Source organism: Ictalurus furcatus, chromosome 18 (genome assembly GCF_023375685.1).
Source record: "Ictalurus furcatus strain D&B chromosome 18, Billie_1.0, whole genome shotgun sequence".
Lineage (NCBI taxonomy): Eukaryota > Metazoa > Chordata > Actinopteri > Siluriformes > Ictaluridae > Ictalurus > Ictalurus furcatus.
In genome coordinates this window covers 10,856,683-10,873,773 of record NC_071272.1, presented here as the reverse complement: position 1 = coordinate 10,873,773, position 17,091 = coordinate 10,856,683, and the positions used below count along the sequence as shown (strand labels likewise).

Genomic DNA, 17,091 nt, shown 5'->3' with positions numbered 1-17,091 from the left:
AGTATAAAAATTAGTTACTGTTTTGCACTATACCTCCAGTTCACTTTGCAGAACAAACGATCCTCACTACCTGTGTCTTCCTAACCAGTGCTTCCTCCACATTTTTCTCTTTCTTTCTTGTTTCTGTATGCATGATGTCACATGGTGGACAGCACTTGTGTTTATTTTTGGTGAGAACGTGAGATTTGGCACCTTCTTACAGTATGGGCACTTTCTTATTCACACACAAGAACTGCAACTTATTGTTGCCAGTGTCAAAGCTGATGAGATTTCTCATAAGAAGGGCATTTCCTGTGATGTGTTGCATGTCTGTATTTGCAGCTCAAGTGAATTTCTTGTTGGCTACTATTGTTTAAGTGTAGCAGGATTATTCATACGGTCCCAAACACACACACACACACATTTATTTATTTATTTATTTATTTATTTATTTATTTATTTATATATATATATATTTAGCATTAGTTTAAATTCTTTGATATGGTGGCAGACCAAAAAGATTTATTAAAACCATTAACATTTGAATAATTATTAGTGACATTAGGCTACATTTTGCTGACAGGACACGGGCTGAATGGCGATGCATGGTGGCCCATTAGGAGGTAGTTTATAACATTGCAATGTGTTAGCGTCTTTAACAAATAACTGTCTATCGCAAACATTACATGGAGCATAACGTTAGCTGGTTTCACAGCTACAATGCCAGCTGCCTCAAACAAAAATAATATAGGGTCCGTCTTTCAGGTGCTTCGCCAAATTCCAGGTGTTTCCTTGCTTTGTTTGAAATGAATGATAGCATCGGTTGCACACCGGAATCGGTATACTAGCTTTCCTCTCTTTTCCTCTCAACGAGTTGGGGCGGAGCTAAACTTGTTAAGCTAAGCTAAATTTCTGTAGTTTTCCCTTGTGCTTGTAGGCGTTATTCTTCACCACTTGTGGACCGACTAAAACACTTGCGTGTATTTGCTGCCCCCTTCAGGTCCGGAAGAATTGCAACCTCGGTACTTTCGTTACAAACCGTGCTAAAGCTACTGCAAAAAAACAAGTACCGTCACGTTTTAAGAATGTTGGTACCGAAGTATTGGTTCTCGTGACATCCCTAGTACCGACTACTAGATTTTTGGTATTGTGATATCCCTAGTGTGTGTATAGTTGGAAATAATAAAAAGTAATGCATACAGTAAATACTATATATAGTATTTATGCATTATTTTTTATGGATGCACAAAAAGTACTGAATTAAACTACAGTTCTAAATTAATAATAAAAACTCACTTTCACTGCATATGTGCAAATACAGTGAATAATGACAATAAACTTAAATTAAACTAAACCTTTTAAGCAACTTGCACCAGTTTCCCCTGCCCCTTGCACACAGTGGAGCATTTTTCATATAAACATAACTTTGTGCTCATGCAGCACTGTTTGATACTGGCAGAACACAGCACTGTGTTTAATATAATATGCTCCCGTGCCTTAGAGGACTTTTTTCTTCAGTCACGTTACGATTTCGCCTCCGTCTGATGGTGACTGAGGTCATGTTGGGAATAAAAGGTAATGCTGACAAACAGTAAACTGAAGAAAGTCTTTGTCGGTGACTCTGGGTGTCTGCTAATGCTATCGTGCGTATGACGTCATGCGCCATCGAGTAGGAAGCGGCTTATACTTCCAATTAGTAAAAAACCCGCTAGTGTTCCTTTTGAGACAATATTACCTTTCTAAAATTCGTACACTAGATGGTAGAGTATACAGTGCATAGTGTAAGTGTATAGTCCGTCATTTGGGACACAACTTTAGTATTTACTCTCCGAAGCGTGTTTTCGGAACAGAAGTAACGTAATGAGTAAACACACCCCGTGCTGCGCGCAGACCAACTAAACGATAATGAGATTTGCTGACAACAATTTTCATAATCGGTTATTATCGATTTTATCAATTAGTTGTTGCAGCTCTAATACGTCCCTCCAGGATTTCGAAATTTTGTGGTTTCAGAAATTAACGCAACATCAAGCAAACTCGGCAATATTCAAAGGAGCTTGCAATTTATCTAGATTACTACAGATTTGGGCCAAGACGTGTCATAGCCCTCTTTGATTAATGTGCCTCAAACATGGGTACAGCTAAAAGGTCTCATTTACCAACAAACATCACTGTGAAAGACTGTGCAAAACAGTTTTGCGCAATTGCGAGTTCACCAATTCAAGTAGTTTTCCACAAAGAAAAGCACAAAAAACTCTGCAAATTGTATCACAAGTTTTGAAAAAAGCCACAGCAAAGCAAGCATTAAAAATCCTATACGGACTGATAATATGAGAATGTGCATGACCTATTGTAGGAAGAAATATTATTTGGCTAGCTCACAGGCAAAATTTCTTTGCTGGTTGTTTTTTTTTGTTTTGTTTGTTTGTTTTTTATATGCAGCAGGGAGTGTGAAGTAATGACTGAACGAGACAAAACACAACCAGAAAACACAAATGCACAACGTGTAACATAAATGTACGCATTCCAAAAGTAGACGGTAATCAGCCAACATGGCTGGGTGCCAAAACTGGCTGTGCTCTCTGGGTTGGTGGAAAGGCACGCTATCACTCATCTGTCAATCACAGTGACATAAGCTATTCTTGGGCCACATGTATAGTATGTATGCGGAAGACGGCAGATAGCGCTTTCTGTTCTTATGCTGTCCTGTGACACAGCATGCCCAGCAGTTAGAAAAAATGTGGTCGGTTAGGTTCACGCGTCTCGGAGGAAGCAAGTGTTAGTACATTCTTGTACTACAGTACCATCGTAAAAAAATACTGAACTGCTTTCATAAAACTTTTTCCAGTATGAGACTAACATTGACCGTTAAAGTCTGTTTCACTTTTCATCGTTGTTGTTGTGAAATGTCATCACACTGCCCACACCACTTTGCAATACATAACTGCAATGACTGCTCTTGACTTCTAAGTGAGGAACCATTTTGTTGAAATCTGTCAGTTTGTTTTTTGTGTTCTTTAAGTAAACGAGGTGTCGACTATAAAAATCCACAACTGTGAATTTTCCTAATCGACTTATGCCAGTGAAGTTCTTTATGCACTCTTGATTGTGTTCCTGGGTTTAATAGAGCAGATGAAGGCTTGGGACTGTTCCCCCCGCCCTCACACACACTCAAATGCAGATAATTCCAGGGTCCTCTTTACTCTGTCTTTCTCTTATTTGCACATGGAGGGTATAATGGAGAGTATAAAGTGTTACATGAACTGAACGAGATGATTGAGTTGACTTGTAGGTATGTCGGATCAGACACCAGAGAACTGTTGCGTTTGTCCCGCTTTGTGCAAGGAGGACCATCCTATCAGCATTAGCCGAGCATTTAAAGCCGCATGACGAATGGAAACAGACGGCAGTTCTGCGTCATATGGCTGTTGGAATAATAAACCGACTCAGTCGCATAGACTGCCAACTCACTACCATGGTTCTTCACATTTTAATAGATTTTGTTTAGCCAGCAAAAGTGACTTAATTTGGGAATTTCATATTATTTTTTCATAAACACATATTTTTTCGATGACACAGGAAACACAGCATCAGAGTAATTAACTCTATTGCATGGTGTTGTCATATGGAAGCAATTTTATCTCCACTTTTTTAAATAGGTAGTAATACAAAAATAATATTTTCCAATGTAACTGTAAAAAGGGGGCTTTAACTTTGACAAAAAAATAGAATATATATATATATGTATATGTATATATATATGTATATATATATATATGTATATATATATATATATATGTGTATATATATATGTATATATATATATATATATGTGTATATATATATGTGTGTGTGTGTGTGTGTGTGTGTGTGTGTATATATATATATATATATATATATATATATATATATATATATATATATATATATATATATATATATATATAAAATGATACTTTCCACCATTGCACATTGTTGCCATACAGCCACAATTGACCAACTACCCTTCGCCCTCCACTTTTTTGTTTCAATTTTTAAAAAATATTTAAAAAAAAAAATATTACTCATTACTAACTAATTCAAATAATAAAAATCCAGAAATGTGTTTTAAGTAAATGTAATAATTAATGCAGTAGAAGGTTAAAGGCTGTCTGCTGTGCTGAACACCGCACGAGACCTGGCCATTGTACTTATACGGCCCACATCAGCTGGACTAGCCTGTGGTCATTATGCAAGGTTTAGAGGATTATAGGGATCATGGTATGTCCACTCTTCCACAAATTACTGCCCTCTTGAAGATTATCCTGCAGAGATTGTACTTTAGTCAGTTATATACTTTACATAAATACTTCAGTTGCTGTCAATCAAATGAATAAAATCTTCCACACTTTCATAATGCTAAATGGACACTTATATCCTGTACAGATATTTTTTTTTAACTGTGAGAGAAAGACAATCTTCACTGCAGAACCAAATGTCCATGGGGTGGAGCTGGATCTGATTGAACTCCTCCTATACTTCTAACCCTAAACCTTTAAACAATACAATGATGTACAACACAAAACAACACACTTAGACCCTGTTTAAACTAGTGCGTTTTCATTTTAAAACGCATAGTTTTTGGTACAGTTACGCCTGTCGTCTACATTACTCCGGTGTTTTCGACCCTCGAAGACGGAAACTTTCGGAAAGTGCCGAAGACCCCGTTTTAGTTTGAGAACTCCGGGCTCACTTTTCAGTGAAAACAGACCAAAATGAAGACTTTTGAAAACGAAGGCATGGCTGCCCACATCGTTCCCTGATTGGCTCTTATGGATTATTGTGTATCCTTCCCCGATTCGTCAATCCCCTACCATATGACTATTACGCTACCTTAATCGTATACACAACAACATGGAGACTGAACCGCAAGCTTTGCTGGCTTGGTCGTCATTCTTAGCAGCCATTGTGCAGTTAAATTCTGTTTATTCAGTTAAATTCAGTTAAATACTGCAGCTGCCTACATGCGCAAGAGGCAAGCTATGATTAGAGCGATCAGCAACAAATCCCATTTCAAGCGGTGTAAGCCCTACATGGTTTGCTGTGCCTGCTGGTGACTAGCAACCAACTTCGTGTTTACACTTGTATGCGCATGACCAGTGTGCATGAATGGTCATGTGACGTATTTTCTGTCGTGTAGTGTGGACGGAGATCGTTTCTGAAACACAGCGGAAATGCCAGTGTGGACAAGGATCATTTTAAATGCTGAAATGCTGTTTTAAAACGAAAACCCATTAGTGTAAACAAGGCCTCATCCAGCCTGAAACACAGCAAGTTCTCTCAACACCTCAAACCTGCCTGGATTTCTGGCTCGACTCCGCCCAGGTAGAAAGAGCTTTATCAGATCTGTCTCCACCCTCCATCCCATGGACTTTTGGCTCTGCAGCGATGGGTATTTGACGTCTGTAAACTCTTTGGTTGCCAAGGCAACCTGTACAAGAACTGCTGGCTTTTGCAACACATGATCAAAAGCATTTCAATATGATGGTCAATTTGTAAATGAAATGCATTACATTTGGAATAATGAAAGATTTTGGCTTTGAAATTGATCAAAAACGTGTGTCATCTCGGTTTCAGTGAATATGACCGACTAGTTGCTTTTTAAAGTAAAATATCAATAAGTTTCATGGAAGGAAGAAAGGTGTGGCAACGTGTAGTGTAGATACTGGATTTTAAAAAATTAATTTGCGCTTTAATGTGAAGTTTTTGGATTTTTTTTACTGACTATCAATAATATTTTTTCTTTAAGAACTTAGAGTTTAAGAGCTAAAAAATTGAGTATGGATATACTTATAGTATTTTTATTTTTATCATTTGTAAGAAATAGGAACTGAAAATGCCCTGTCTGATGAAAAATGTTACCTATTGTGGTGCACGGTCGGGTATAAATGACGTTTTTCAATGTTAAAGGTCAGACATTGTATGTTACAAATAAATTTGAATGTCTATGTTTGTGTGTTCATCTTTGATCACTCACTTAACACCTAGAGCTCCATAAAGGTGGTTAATTTTAGCTCACACCCTTTGTGAGACTGTTGTACCAGTGTAGGATTGTGCCCTTGAGGAAAAACACTTGATTAAGCCACATTTTGTTGTCAGTGATTGAGTCCCTGTGTTTAATAATAATGTGTGTGTGTGTGTGTGTGTGTGTGTGTGTGTGTGTGTGTGTGTGCGCGTGCACTACAGGTCCCTATGCACACGCTGCCACTCTCTGGCAGATGAGTCATCATCGGGGGCTTGCGCGTCGTAGTCGCACGGCCAGATAGTCCCCTGCGAGCGCAGCATGCCCTCCACCAGCAGGGCAGGGAACCTCAAGGACCCCGAGCTCGCAGAGCTGTTCTTTAAGGAAGATCCTGAGAAGCTCTTCACTGATTTGCGCGAGATTGGACATGGCAGCTTCGGAGCTGTGTATTTTGTAAGCGGTGCAAAACCTTACATCACCCTTTTACCATGTTTACACTGGTTTTAGGTCTTATGAGCTCTATGGATGCATAGAATAGTGCACTGAATTATATTACATTTTGTGCTTAAGTAAACTAGGTTAGTAATTGACTTTAAAGCCAAAAATATTAGATTTACTATGACAAAAAAATAATTAATAAATGGGGAACATTCAATACTAGTTTACTAATATACAAAATACGAATACAAATCAAGTACTTGATGCATTTGACAGTATGCGTTTTGTTTGTTTAACCATGTTTGGTCAAAAATCAAGTAAAGGTTCCCAAAGGGAGGGAACAAAAAAACGTTCGCCGTATCAGCAAGAGATCTTGATCAGAATCCGTTGCCGGAAGCTGAAGGAGCTAAGGACTAATCGTTAGTCGACTAGAAGAGGCTTGGTTGACTAAATTTTCATTGGCCAGTTAATCACAGGGAAAAAAAGTTCACAGGAAGTGGCGAAGTCACGCAGTCAGTGACGGAAATTTCGCTAACACAGCTGGCCTGGCTGATCCACCTGCTAATAATTATGTCAGGAATAAAATCAAAAGTGTGGAATAATTTTGAATGAATAAAGGATGTCCCCGAAAAGATTGCCTGCAAATTTTGCAGGCAAAAGTTCATCTATCATTCGTCGACATCGAACATGTCTTATCATTTAGAACATGTAAGTAACAGCCTAGCATTAGCCACTTTACATGGCCGCTCGTTTTAACATTAAGGTTAACTTAGATAAATGTGCGCTATTATATTACATTATCCAAATGTTCGTGCGGAGTGTGGAAGTTAAATCATAATGACATGTTTAACTTAACTTGCATTTCTCTCTATGCTCATCCGCTATACTGCAGCAATGACTCCGCGCCGCCAACTTCGCAGCCGACACTGACTCAGCAAACTCTTGTCATGAAACTGCCACTTACTGAGAAAAGAAATTTAGTTGAAAAAGAGAATAATGTTAATTTTTGTACAAATATTTCTAAGTGTTGCAGTTTTCTGTTTATTTATTTTTTCATTTGTTTAGTTAATTCCCCCTTTGGAAAAGTTTTTATACCAAAAGATGTTTCTTATCTTTTTATATTTAAGTTATTGTGTTGGCAAGTTGTTATTTATGTCAATGATCTTATAGTTGCTTTCTATTACTAATAAATTCTAAAAATGTTCAGGCAGTCTCCTTGCTGTTTTTTTCGACATATTCATAATCATAATTTCTGCCGGTGTTGCTGCAGCTTGTTTTATGTGTGTTTAAGCGTGTAATTCACATAAATGTTTAGTATTTCTCTGTAATGTAGAACAATGTTACAAAATAACACTCTTTCCCAGCCCTGAAACTCAAACCATTTTTCCTCATATATATTTAAGTAATTAAGTTAATATTATAAACCTTAATGAACGACTGCTAGCTGACTAAGAAAATCTTTAGTCAGGGGCAGCCCTAGATCCTAGTTATTCATGGGCGTATGTATGTGGAAGAGAGCAGATAACACTTTTGTTTAAATGGCCATCAGACACGTATTATGAAAGCACAGTACCTTAAAACATACAATGAGGGTCGTACTTCATAATAGTGACAATATGATTGTGCTTAGTATTTGAATATGTGAAGATAACTGGTTGTCTGGTTTAAAAATTTTTTTTTTATCTGTGTCTGGTTGCAGGCACGTGATGTGCGGACCGCAGAGGTGGTGGCCATTAAGAAGATGTCCTACAGTGGAAAACAATCCAATGAGGTGAATCAATTTGAGATTGTCACCTGAACTATGCAGTGACCTCTAAGCCAAGCTGATTTCTTTTTTCTTTTTATTTTATGCAATGCAGCAAAGCTTTATGCTGCGTTTGGAAATATTAAAATATTAAATCTAAAAATGAATGAATGACCACTGCACTTTTAGAAATTTCTTGTAGTTCTGTGTATTGTCTTTTGATTTTAAATACTGAATACAGCTGAGGGAAGATATCGCAGTTGTTGGGTGCTGTGACTGTTGCATTGCACTACAAGGACTGAATTCATTTCCTGTATTTAGCTGCACTGAGATATATGTTAACACTGTAACTTTAATGCTAATTTATTGCATTTCTCATCATTGCATCATTGTTCATATTATCCAGCCCTACACTGGGCCAGTGTCAGGCTGGTGCTGATAGTCTTCCCAGGTTTTTGGTGTAATGTCTGAGTGAAGTGGTGAGGTCCTGTATTCATCAGTAGCAAGCTTTTTCTTTTTTTCTTTCATTCTTTCCTTTTTTAAGATGAACATTAACCTGGAGATTGTATTAATATGAAATGGAAATGGTTAACTGTACTGGTTTTACTGTTTTCCGTTCCATATCAGAAATGGCAGGATATCATTAAAGAAGTAAAATTCCTTCAGAGAATACAGCACCCGAACAGCATAGAATATAAAGGATGCTACCTACGGGAACACACAGCATGGGTAAAAACACTTCGTCTTTGTCCATCTCCTCAGCACAAAAGCATCCTCGTTCATCTGACTTTAGCTCTAAATATGTTTATTCTCTATATCTCTTTTTCAGCTTGTAATGGAGTACTGTTTGGGTTCAGCTTCCGACCTCCTTGAAGGTGAGCTGCTAAGTTTGGCCAGAAAAATGTGAAAAATGTATTTGTAACAGTTCTGCTGCCACGCCGTACGTAATTTAAAGTCTAACTTGCTAGTTTTGACGTATTTGTATCTTTCAAAGACATTCTGCTTGCACTGATTCAGTTAAAGGCACTATGAACGATTTTATGTTAAATCAACCTTATCAAGATCTTTTTTTTTTGAGATATTGGAAAACTTTTCTGTGGTCATCTTAAGTTCAAAAGACTCTTTAAAAGTACATCTTAGCATAGCCAGGAGCAGACCATTAGAAATGTCTGTAGAAATTGAGTAGAAATTGTTACATCAGCAAAACTTCCACCTAATTAAAATTTTTAATTAAAGTGGAAGAACATTAAAGGAACCGAAACAGCAGCTGTGTTTTTATATCTTTAAGTACACAGTTCATTTAAGTCCAGGTAGGAACAACAAAATCTTGTAACAGTTAAATTAACACAGCATTTGTATATATTTGTTCATGCATAACACCTCCTACAGAAACACCTCCCCTCCATGCACAATGAAGACTGTCCAAAGGGCCCCAACCAAATAAATTTTAAGCCATTAGGATTTTCAAAACATATCCCTGAGCTCTATTCACAGGCATTACAATAAATATCAATATGTTTCATAGCATTAGTCTAGGCTGTGACAGTGGCCTAGTCTAGGCTGTGACAGTGGCCACTTTTTACACCGTGGTGGTTAATGATGTGGTGAGCGGTGTTTGGTATTTTACAACCCCAATTCCAAAAATGTTGGGATGCTGTGTAAACTGTAAATAAAAACAGAATGCAGTGATTTGCATATCTCATAAATCCATTTGTTATTCACAATAGAACATAGAAAACACATCAAATGTTTAAACTGAGGAAATGCATCAGTTTAAGTAAAAAAAAAAATTAATTTTGAATTTGATGGCTGCATCAGGTCTAAAAGTTGGGAAGGGGCAACAAAAGGCTCGGAAAGTAAGTGTTATTAAAAAGAAACAGCTGGAGGTTAATTGGCAACAGGTCAGTAACATGATTGGGTAAAAAGAGTATCTTAGAGAGGCAGAGTCTCTCAGAAGTAAAGATGGGCAGAGGTTCACCAATCTGTGAAAAACTGCGTCTACAATTTGTGGAAAAATTTCATAATAATGTTCCTCAACATAAAATTGCAGACTATGAATATCTCATCATCTACAGTACATAATTTCATCAAAAATCTCTGTGCGCAAGGGACAAGGATGAAAATCAATATTGCATGCCTGTGATCTTCGGCTCCTCAGGCGGCACTGCATTAAAATCAGGAATGATTCTGTAATGGAAATCACTGCATGGGCTCAGAAACACCTCCAGAACTCATTGTCTGTGAACACAGTTCGCCTGTGCCATCCACAAATGCTGGTTAAATCTCTAACATGCAAAGAAGAAAGCCATATGTGAACATGACACAGAAACACCACTGTCTTCTCTGGGCCAAAGCTCATTTAAAATGGACTGAGGCAAAGTGGAAAACTGTCCTGTGGTCAAATGTGAAATTCGTTTTGGAAACCATGGATGCCGTGTCCTCTAAACTAAAGAGGACTAAAGAGGAGAGGGACCATCCGGCTTTTTATCAGCACTTCGTTCAAAAGCCTGCGTCTCTGATGGTATGGGGGTGCATTAGTGCCTATGGAATGGGCAGCTTGCACATCTGGAAAGGCATCATCAATGCTGAAAGGTATATACACGTTTTAGAGCAACATACGCTACCATCCAGATTCCATCCCATCTTTACTTCTGAGAGACTCTGCCTCTCTAAGATACTCTTTTTATCCCCAATCATTTTACTGACTTGTTGCCAATTAAACTAATTATTAAAATATTCCTCCAGCTGTTTCTTTTTAGTAACACTTTATTTTGCAGCCTTTTGTTGCCCCCGTCCCAACTTTTTTGAGAGGTGTAATGACCATCAAATTCAAAATTACCTTATTTTGTCCTTAAAATGGTGCAATTCCTCAGTTTAAACATTTGATACGTTTTCTATGTTCTATCATGAATGATCATAGAATGGTTTGAGATTTGGGGTTGTATATCACTATATAATATAATACTAATATATATAATTTTATAGGCTTAAATTAAATGAAAACCTAAATATTAAGAAATTTAATGAGGCTCAGACATCTGTTTCATAACAAAACATGCATGTTTCTTAGCACTTCCATCAGTGAAACAACTCAATAAAGCCTTGTAGTGTCATGTTGTTGTAATGGGAAACAGCCTGAGGGCGCTGTGGGATACGCTGTTGTGATTGACCTGCAAGGGGAGAGGAGAACAAGTGAAACACATTTGCGCGTTTCTCTGATGAATACTTTATTTCTTTACACTTGTAGTACACCACAAGCCTATAAAACTTTGAAAGAAATACCAGTAGGACGGTAACCTAAATAATATGTTAAAAATCTAAATATTACATAAAATAAAAAACGTGGCTTGGTGACATGCCTGGAGATGGCTCCTGAGATTTGTAGGCTAATATTTGCCCGTGTAACACTTATTTATCCCCCCCCCCCCCCAATTAGGCACGAATCCAATGTTCCCAGATTGCCGATGTAACATTTGAATTTCCAAACAGGATCCACTGCAGCGGCAGAACCTGAAGTGAAATCGCAGAATTCGCCTGAGTGGATTTTGACACGCTCAAACAAACCAAACTAACAGACAACACCAAATAAGGGGTTTGATTATGTTTAAGTAATTTGTGTATTATAAAATCTTCTGCTATATGGTAGGCAATAAATACAAATTAATATTGCACAACTGTTAATAATAATAATTATTATTACACTTGTATTTAAAACGTTGTACTATGTACTTGTCGTAGTGCCCACTCAAGCAGAAACATTAACCACCGCAGGTGGTGCGATTATCATAGCCACCGTCACAGCCCTAACTAATAGTAATCATTCAGATCATTCAGTTTTCCTATTCAGTTATTTGATTAACTTTTCCTTTTTTGTTTTACAGTTCATAAAAAGCCCCTTCAGGAAATCGAGATTGCAGCGATCACCCATGGTGCTTTGCAGGGGCTTGCCTACCTTCACTCTCATAACATGATTCACAGGTAGGTGAACATTATGGATGTAACCGAACACGAATGCGTTATTTGGATTGGACAGAGAATGCGTTCTAAATGTATTGAAATGCAGGTACAAATAATATGTAGGTGCAGTATTCGTTTTCTTTCTTTGTTTTTAAGAAAGCTTGCCTGGAAGGTTCACGGTGCATCTGGTTGAGATTAGAGGTGTGCATCAGGACTGGAATCCCACTGGACGCAACAAAAAAGTCGTGCGAGTTTTATTCATACTACCTCATTCAAAATAAAACATGCGTTTTTCTTTGTTCTTAAATGATTGTTCTCCAGCATTATTAAAAGAAAATCTTCATGGAAAATCATACAGGCATTATAATTAACTGGCGCATAAAGGACCCCAGTTTGACCAGCAGCAGCACTGTATCAGCGTTGTGTGTCTGAGCATTGAAGTACATTCTTATAGTGTGTTCAAATAACTGGAATAAATCTGCTAATATTGAACAGTTCTTCCAGGATTTTGCGATTGCAGAAATTAACGTGAAATTGAGCAAACTACACAATATTCGGAGGAGCCTGCAATTTTTCTAAATTATCGCAGATTTTCACAGATTTGGACAAAGATGCATCATGTGATTTCATCAGAATGCGCATTCAGCCAAAGCCTTATTCAATTTACATGCGTCAAACATGAATACAGCTGAAAGGTCTCCTTTACCAACAAACATCACTGTGAAAGACAATTTCGTACTATTGCAATTTCGGCAATTCAAGTAGTTTTCCGCAAGAAAAGCACAAAAACTCTACAAGTTGCATTGTAATTCTGAAAAAAGCCACAGCAAAATCGAGCATTTTTGGCTACAACAATCACAAAAAAATTCCACAAAACCCTGTACCGACTGATTTAAGTAGCTATTCTTGTTAACGATAAACAACACTTCACTGATTTGGGGAAAACATTGTTGTTGCTGGTTTACTCAGTCACAAATTAGTAGAACGCTTGCCTGACTGTACCACAGGGTGTCTGGTTGAGACCAATTATGAACGCGAGTGATGTAGCTAAGGTAATTCAAGAGTTGAATAAATGTTATTCTGCAGCTTGCTATTTGTTGTTATAATTACGGTCAAGCACCGAACGTACCTGGCAACTATTGTATCTGTTAGTTTCTTATTATTATTATTCTGCTTCATCTTCTTCTGCTCTTGAGTCTATGGCAGCTCATAGAACCGCTTGCTGGAAAGTTGTGAAATTTGGCACACAGATATAGGACAGTCTGGACTGTTACTCCAGCAGTCTCTAACTCAATCCCACTAGCGCCACCAGTTGTCCAAAATTGCACTCATGTTTATCCTAATATCTTTTGAACTATAAGGGCTAGTAACAAAATTTCTTGACTCAAGATGGTTCGAGTGCATACCTTGGTTTCAATTTCCGCCTGACCAGATTTTCTGCCATTTTGAATTTTCTGAAAAACCTACTTTTTCGATCTCTTCCTAGGGTTAGGGTTACTCCTCCCGTTTCTCTGATTTTCACGAAAATTGAATCAGATCATCTTCAGACTGTGCTGACAAGTTATGGAATTCAAGTTGATTAGTCAACCTGTTCACGAATAACACGAAAACAAATTCAATGAAGAGCATGCCAAAGTGGACGTAAGGCTATATCTCCACAATGCTTTAGCCTATTGAAACAAAACTTGGTACCTGTCATCACACATATGACTTGAGGGTACCTGCACAGTTTCGTTGCAGTACCACCTAGTGGTCACTAGATATAAAAAATTGCTAATTTTGCTTATAACTTCTGAACAGTTTGACTGAAAATAACAAGATTTAGCCCCTGTATTGCTTGGCCCCTTAATTACTGCTTGCAGCTATATTTTGGGCTTTTTTATTAACAAGGTGTTTCTGGGGGCATAGTGATTCACATCACTCCTTCCAGTCTAGACCACGCCTACTTCCTGTTTAAACCCAAATGTAGATACAAATGTTTTGAGCACTAAACTCATACAGACACCGATAATGGAATTGCGTTACTCCCCTACTGCACACATATGAAACTCTGGCTGCTTCCGTGTTGTTGTATGACCTCCCACTATAAATGATTCTTTATACTCTCCTCTTGTACTTCTCAGGGATATCAAAGCTGGGAACATCCTACTGACTGAACCTGGTCAGGTCAAACTGGCAGACTTCGGTTCTGCCTCCATTGCTTCACCGGCCAATTCCTTTGTGGGGACGCCATATTGGTGAGCACAGTATGTGTGTGTGATTATACAATCACTATTTGAATGCACTATTTCTAACATCTTGTCTGCCTCCTCCTCAGGATGGCTCCTGAGGTGATTCTGGCTATGGATGAGGGGCAGTATGATGGAAAAGTAGATATCTGGTCTCTTGGGATCACCTGTATAGAACTAGGTAAGATGGCTCCTAGCTGTGTTTTACATTCAATATGGTACTGAGGTTTTGATTGAAATCCTTTATCTCATCTTTATGTCTTCCAGCTGAGAGGAAGCCCCCTCTGTTCAATATGAATGCAATGAGTGCCTTATACCATATAGCGCAGAATGAGAGCCCAACACTGCAGTCTAGTGAATGGTGAGTCTCCAGTGCACATGAATAGTAGTAGTTCTTGGCATCTATAATGCACCAGCAGTCCACGGTAGAGGTCGACTGATAGTGGACTTTACCAATACCGAAAAGTTGGGCAGTACCTGCTGATAGCCGATTAATCAACCGACTTTATTACAAAAATACTGTACAGTACAAGGGTACTGACTGTACCTTGAAAATGTACTGTACTTTTTAAATGAAATAAATTTTAATATATATTAACATTAATAAAAATTAAATAAAATAAAAGATGTATATCCAGAATGAACCAAAAAGTAACACTCCAAATAGCTAATAAAAATAGAAACATCCAAAATGAATAAAAAAAATACTTCAAATAACAGAAAATTTGTCAGTGATAGTTTTTATTTCGCCTATAGAGGATGCTCTCGTACTGTTTAATGACAGCGGACCCTTCTCAACGGCACCCGCAATGGTTGCAACTGGGAAAAACTATCGGTGTGGATTTTTGCCAATAAAGAAAAGTTCCAGCAATTGGTTATCTGTGCCAATTAATTGGCAAAACCGATCAATCTGTCGACCTCTAGTTCATGGACAGCACAAGCTTGTTTGAACAAACTTGAACATGAAAACAATTACAGCAAGTATCATTTATTTTCTGTTTCCTAGGACGGATTACTTTAGAAATTTTGTTGACTCTTGTCTTCAGAAAATCCCCCAAGACAGACCACAATCAGAGGACCTGCTACAGGTGACCACTACTAGACAAAATTGAAACAAATTTGCTGTAATATTGTTCTGCTAAAAGCACAAACATGATTCTATGTTAATATGATGAGTAAATTAGTCATCCGTGATTTAATTATTTGCCTTTTGCATTGAATCATCTATGATTGGGATGCACCAATCCAATTTTTTTTACTCAATATAATACCGAAATCAGTAAAGGAGCCAGCTACATGTTTTTGGCATGAAATTCACCAGGGCATGTAAAATTTGATCCTGTACCGATATAGCATTTCAGATAATATTGTTACCGTCCCGTAAAACAATACTTATTAGATCAGCGCGTCATTAGTCATAGATGGTTCATTCCAAGGGATAGCCAATTAAATCACTCATGACTGCCTTCAGAGCAGTACAAGTGTGTACAGATATTTTACAAATCTTTCTGTAATGCTTAGTGTGCACTTATTGCATTGATTTGCTTGTCCTTGTATTGGACTTGTATTGCTGTGTTCAGTGAACACCAATATTGTTCCTAAAAAAAAATTCAGTTCAAACCCCAACAAACAAATTTAATCCAGATAATCAGTCTACTTAATTAATCGGATCACCTGCAGGATCTCCAGAAATAGGGTTGGTCAGGATGGTCCGTGGTCTTGGGTGTAGGGAATAAAATGAGTGTAAAAAAAAAACTACTTGACTTGAACTCACCTGCTTTGCACACAGCATGCATTTGTTCAGCGAGAGAGACCAGAGACTGTCCTGATTGACCTGATCATGCGGACCAAAGACGCAGTCCGGGAGCTGGACAACCTGCAGTACCGCAAGATGAAAAAGATACTGTTTCAGGAGGCCCACAATGGGCCAGCTACTGAGGCCCAAGAAGGAGATGAGGTTAGGCCTGTGCAGTCCAACCTCTATATCCTAACAGGCGTTGCACAATAAAGCATGTACAAAGTATTGCATTGTGGTGTCATGAAAGGCTGCTTAGACTTTGGGATCTCATGAAGTTTTGTCTGTCTGTGTGTGTGTGTGTGTGTGTGTGTGTGTGTAGGAGCCTGAGCATGGAGCTGGGCATACAGGAACAGTGAACAGTGTAGGAAGTAACCAGTCCATCCCCAGCATGTCCATCAGTGCCAGCTCACAGAGCAGCTCTGTCAACAGCCTTCCTGATGCTGCGGATGATAAGAGTGAACTGGACCTGATGGAAGGAGACCACACCGTCATGTCCAACAGCTCTGTCATACACCTCAAACCTGTATGTTTGCATTTAATACAGCATTTAAATTTAGCAAATGCCATATACTTCTCAATTAACAAGTCATCCTTGTTGTTCCTACCTTAAATTAGGGCTGCACGATTATGGCCAAAATGATAATCCCGATTATTTTGATCAATATTGAGATCTCGATTATTTATCACGATTATTCATTGATTGAAAACTCCATGTTTTGCTACATTCCTGCTCATGTACAAATCTTTCTCGTAGAAGCAAAATATAAATTAAATTAGTACCCAAAATATAGGATAAGTAAAAAATACCATCAACCAAATGAAAATATGCATCAAATATAACAGTATGTAACCAAATGAAAACAATTCAGGCCTATGCAGAAAAGGCAATAACAGTGTTTACAGGAGGAGAGACGCAAGACAATTTCTTTTAGGAGCACTTGTGCTC

The 17,091-nt window shown here is 38.0% G+C and overlaps 1 protein-coding gene across 1 annotated transcript in view; it reads left to right on the top strand.

Annotated features, from left to right (window-relative positions):
• The window catches only part of taok1b (TAO kinase 1b), a 36,335-nt gene that overhangs the window by 10,015 nt on the left and 9,229 nt on the right, over window positions 1-17,091 (top strand). The window contains exons 2-12 of the mRNA XM_053648196.1: window positions 6,205-6,433; window positions 8,118-8,189; window positions 8,790-8,891; window positions 8,992-9,037; window positions 12,044-12,140; window positions 14,243-14,356; window positions 14,437-14,528; window positions 14,615-14,708; window positions 15,354-15,435; window positions 16,137-16,304; window positions 16,465-16,668. Coding sequence (XP_053504171.1) covers window positions 6,302-6,433; window positions 8,118-8,189; window positions 8,790-8,891; window positions 8,992-9,037; window positions 12,044-12,140; window positions 14,243-14,356; window positions 14,437-14,528; window positions 14,615-14,708; window positions 15,354-15,435; window positions 16,137-16,304; window positions 16,465-16,668 — 1,203 coding nt within the window. The 5' untranslated portion in view covers window positions 6,205-6,301. The remainder of the gene's footprint in view (window positions 1-6,204; window positions 6,434-8,117; window positions 8,190-8,789; window positions 8,892-8,991; window positions 9,038-12,043; window positions 12,141-14,242; window positions 14,357-14,436; window positions 14,529-14,614; window positions 14,709-15,353; window positions 15,436-16,136; window positions 16,305-16,464; window positions 16,669-17,091) is intronic.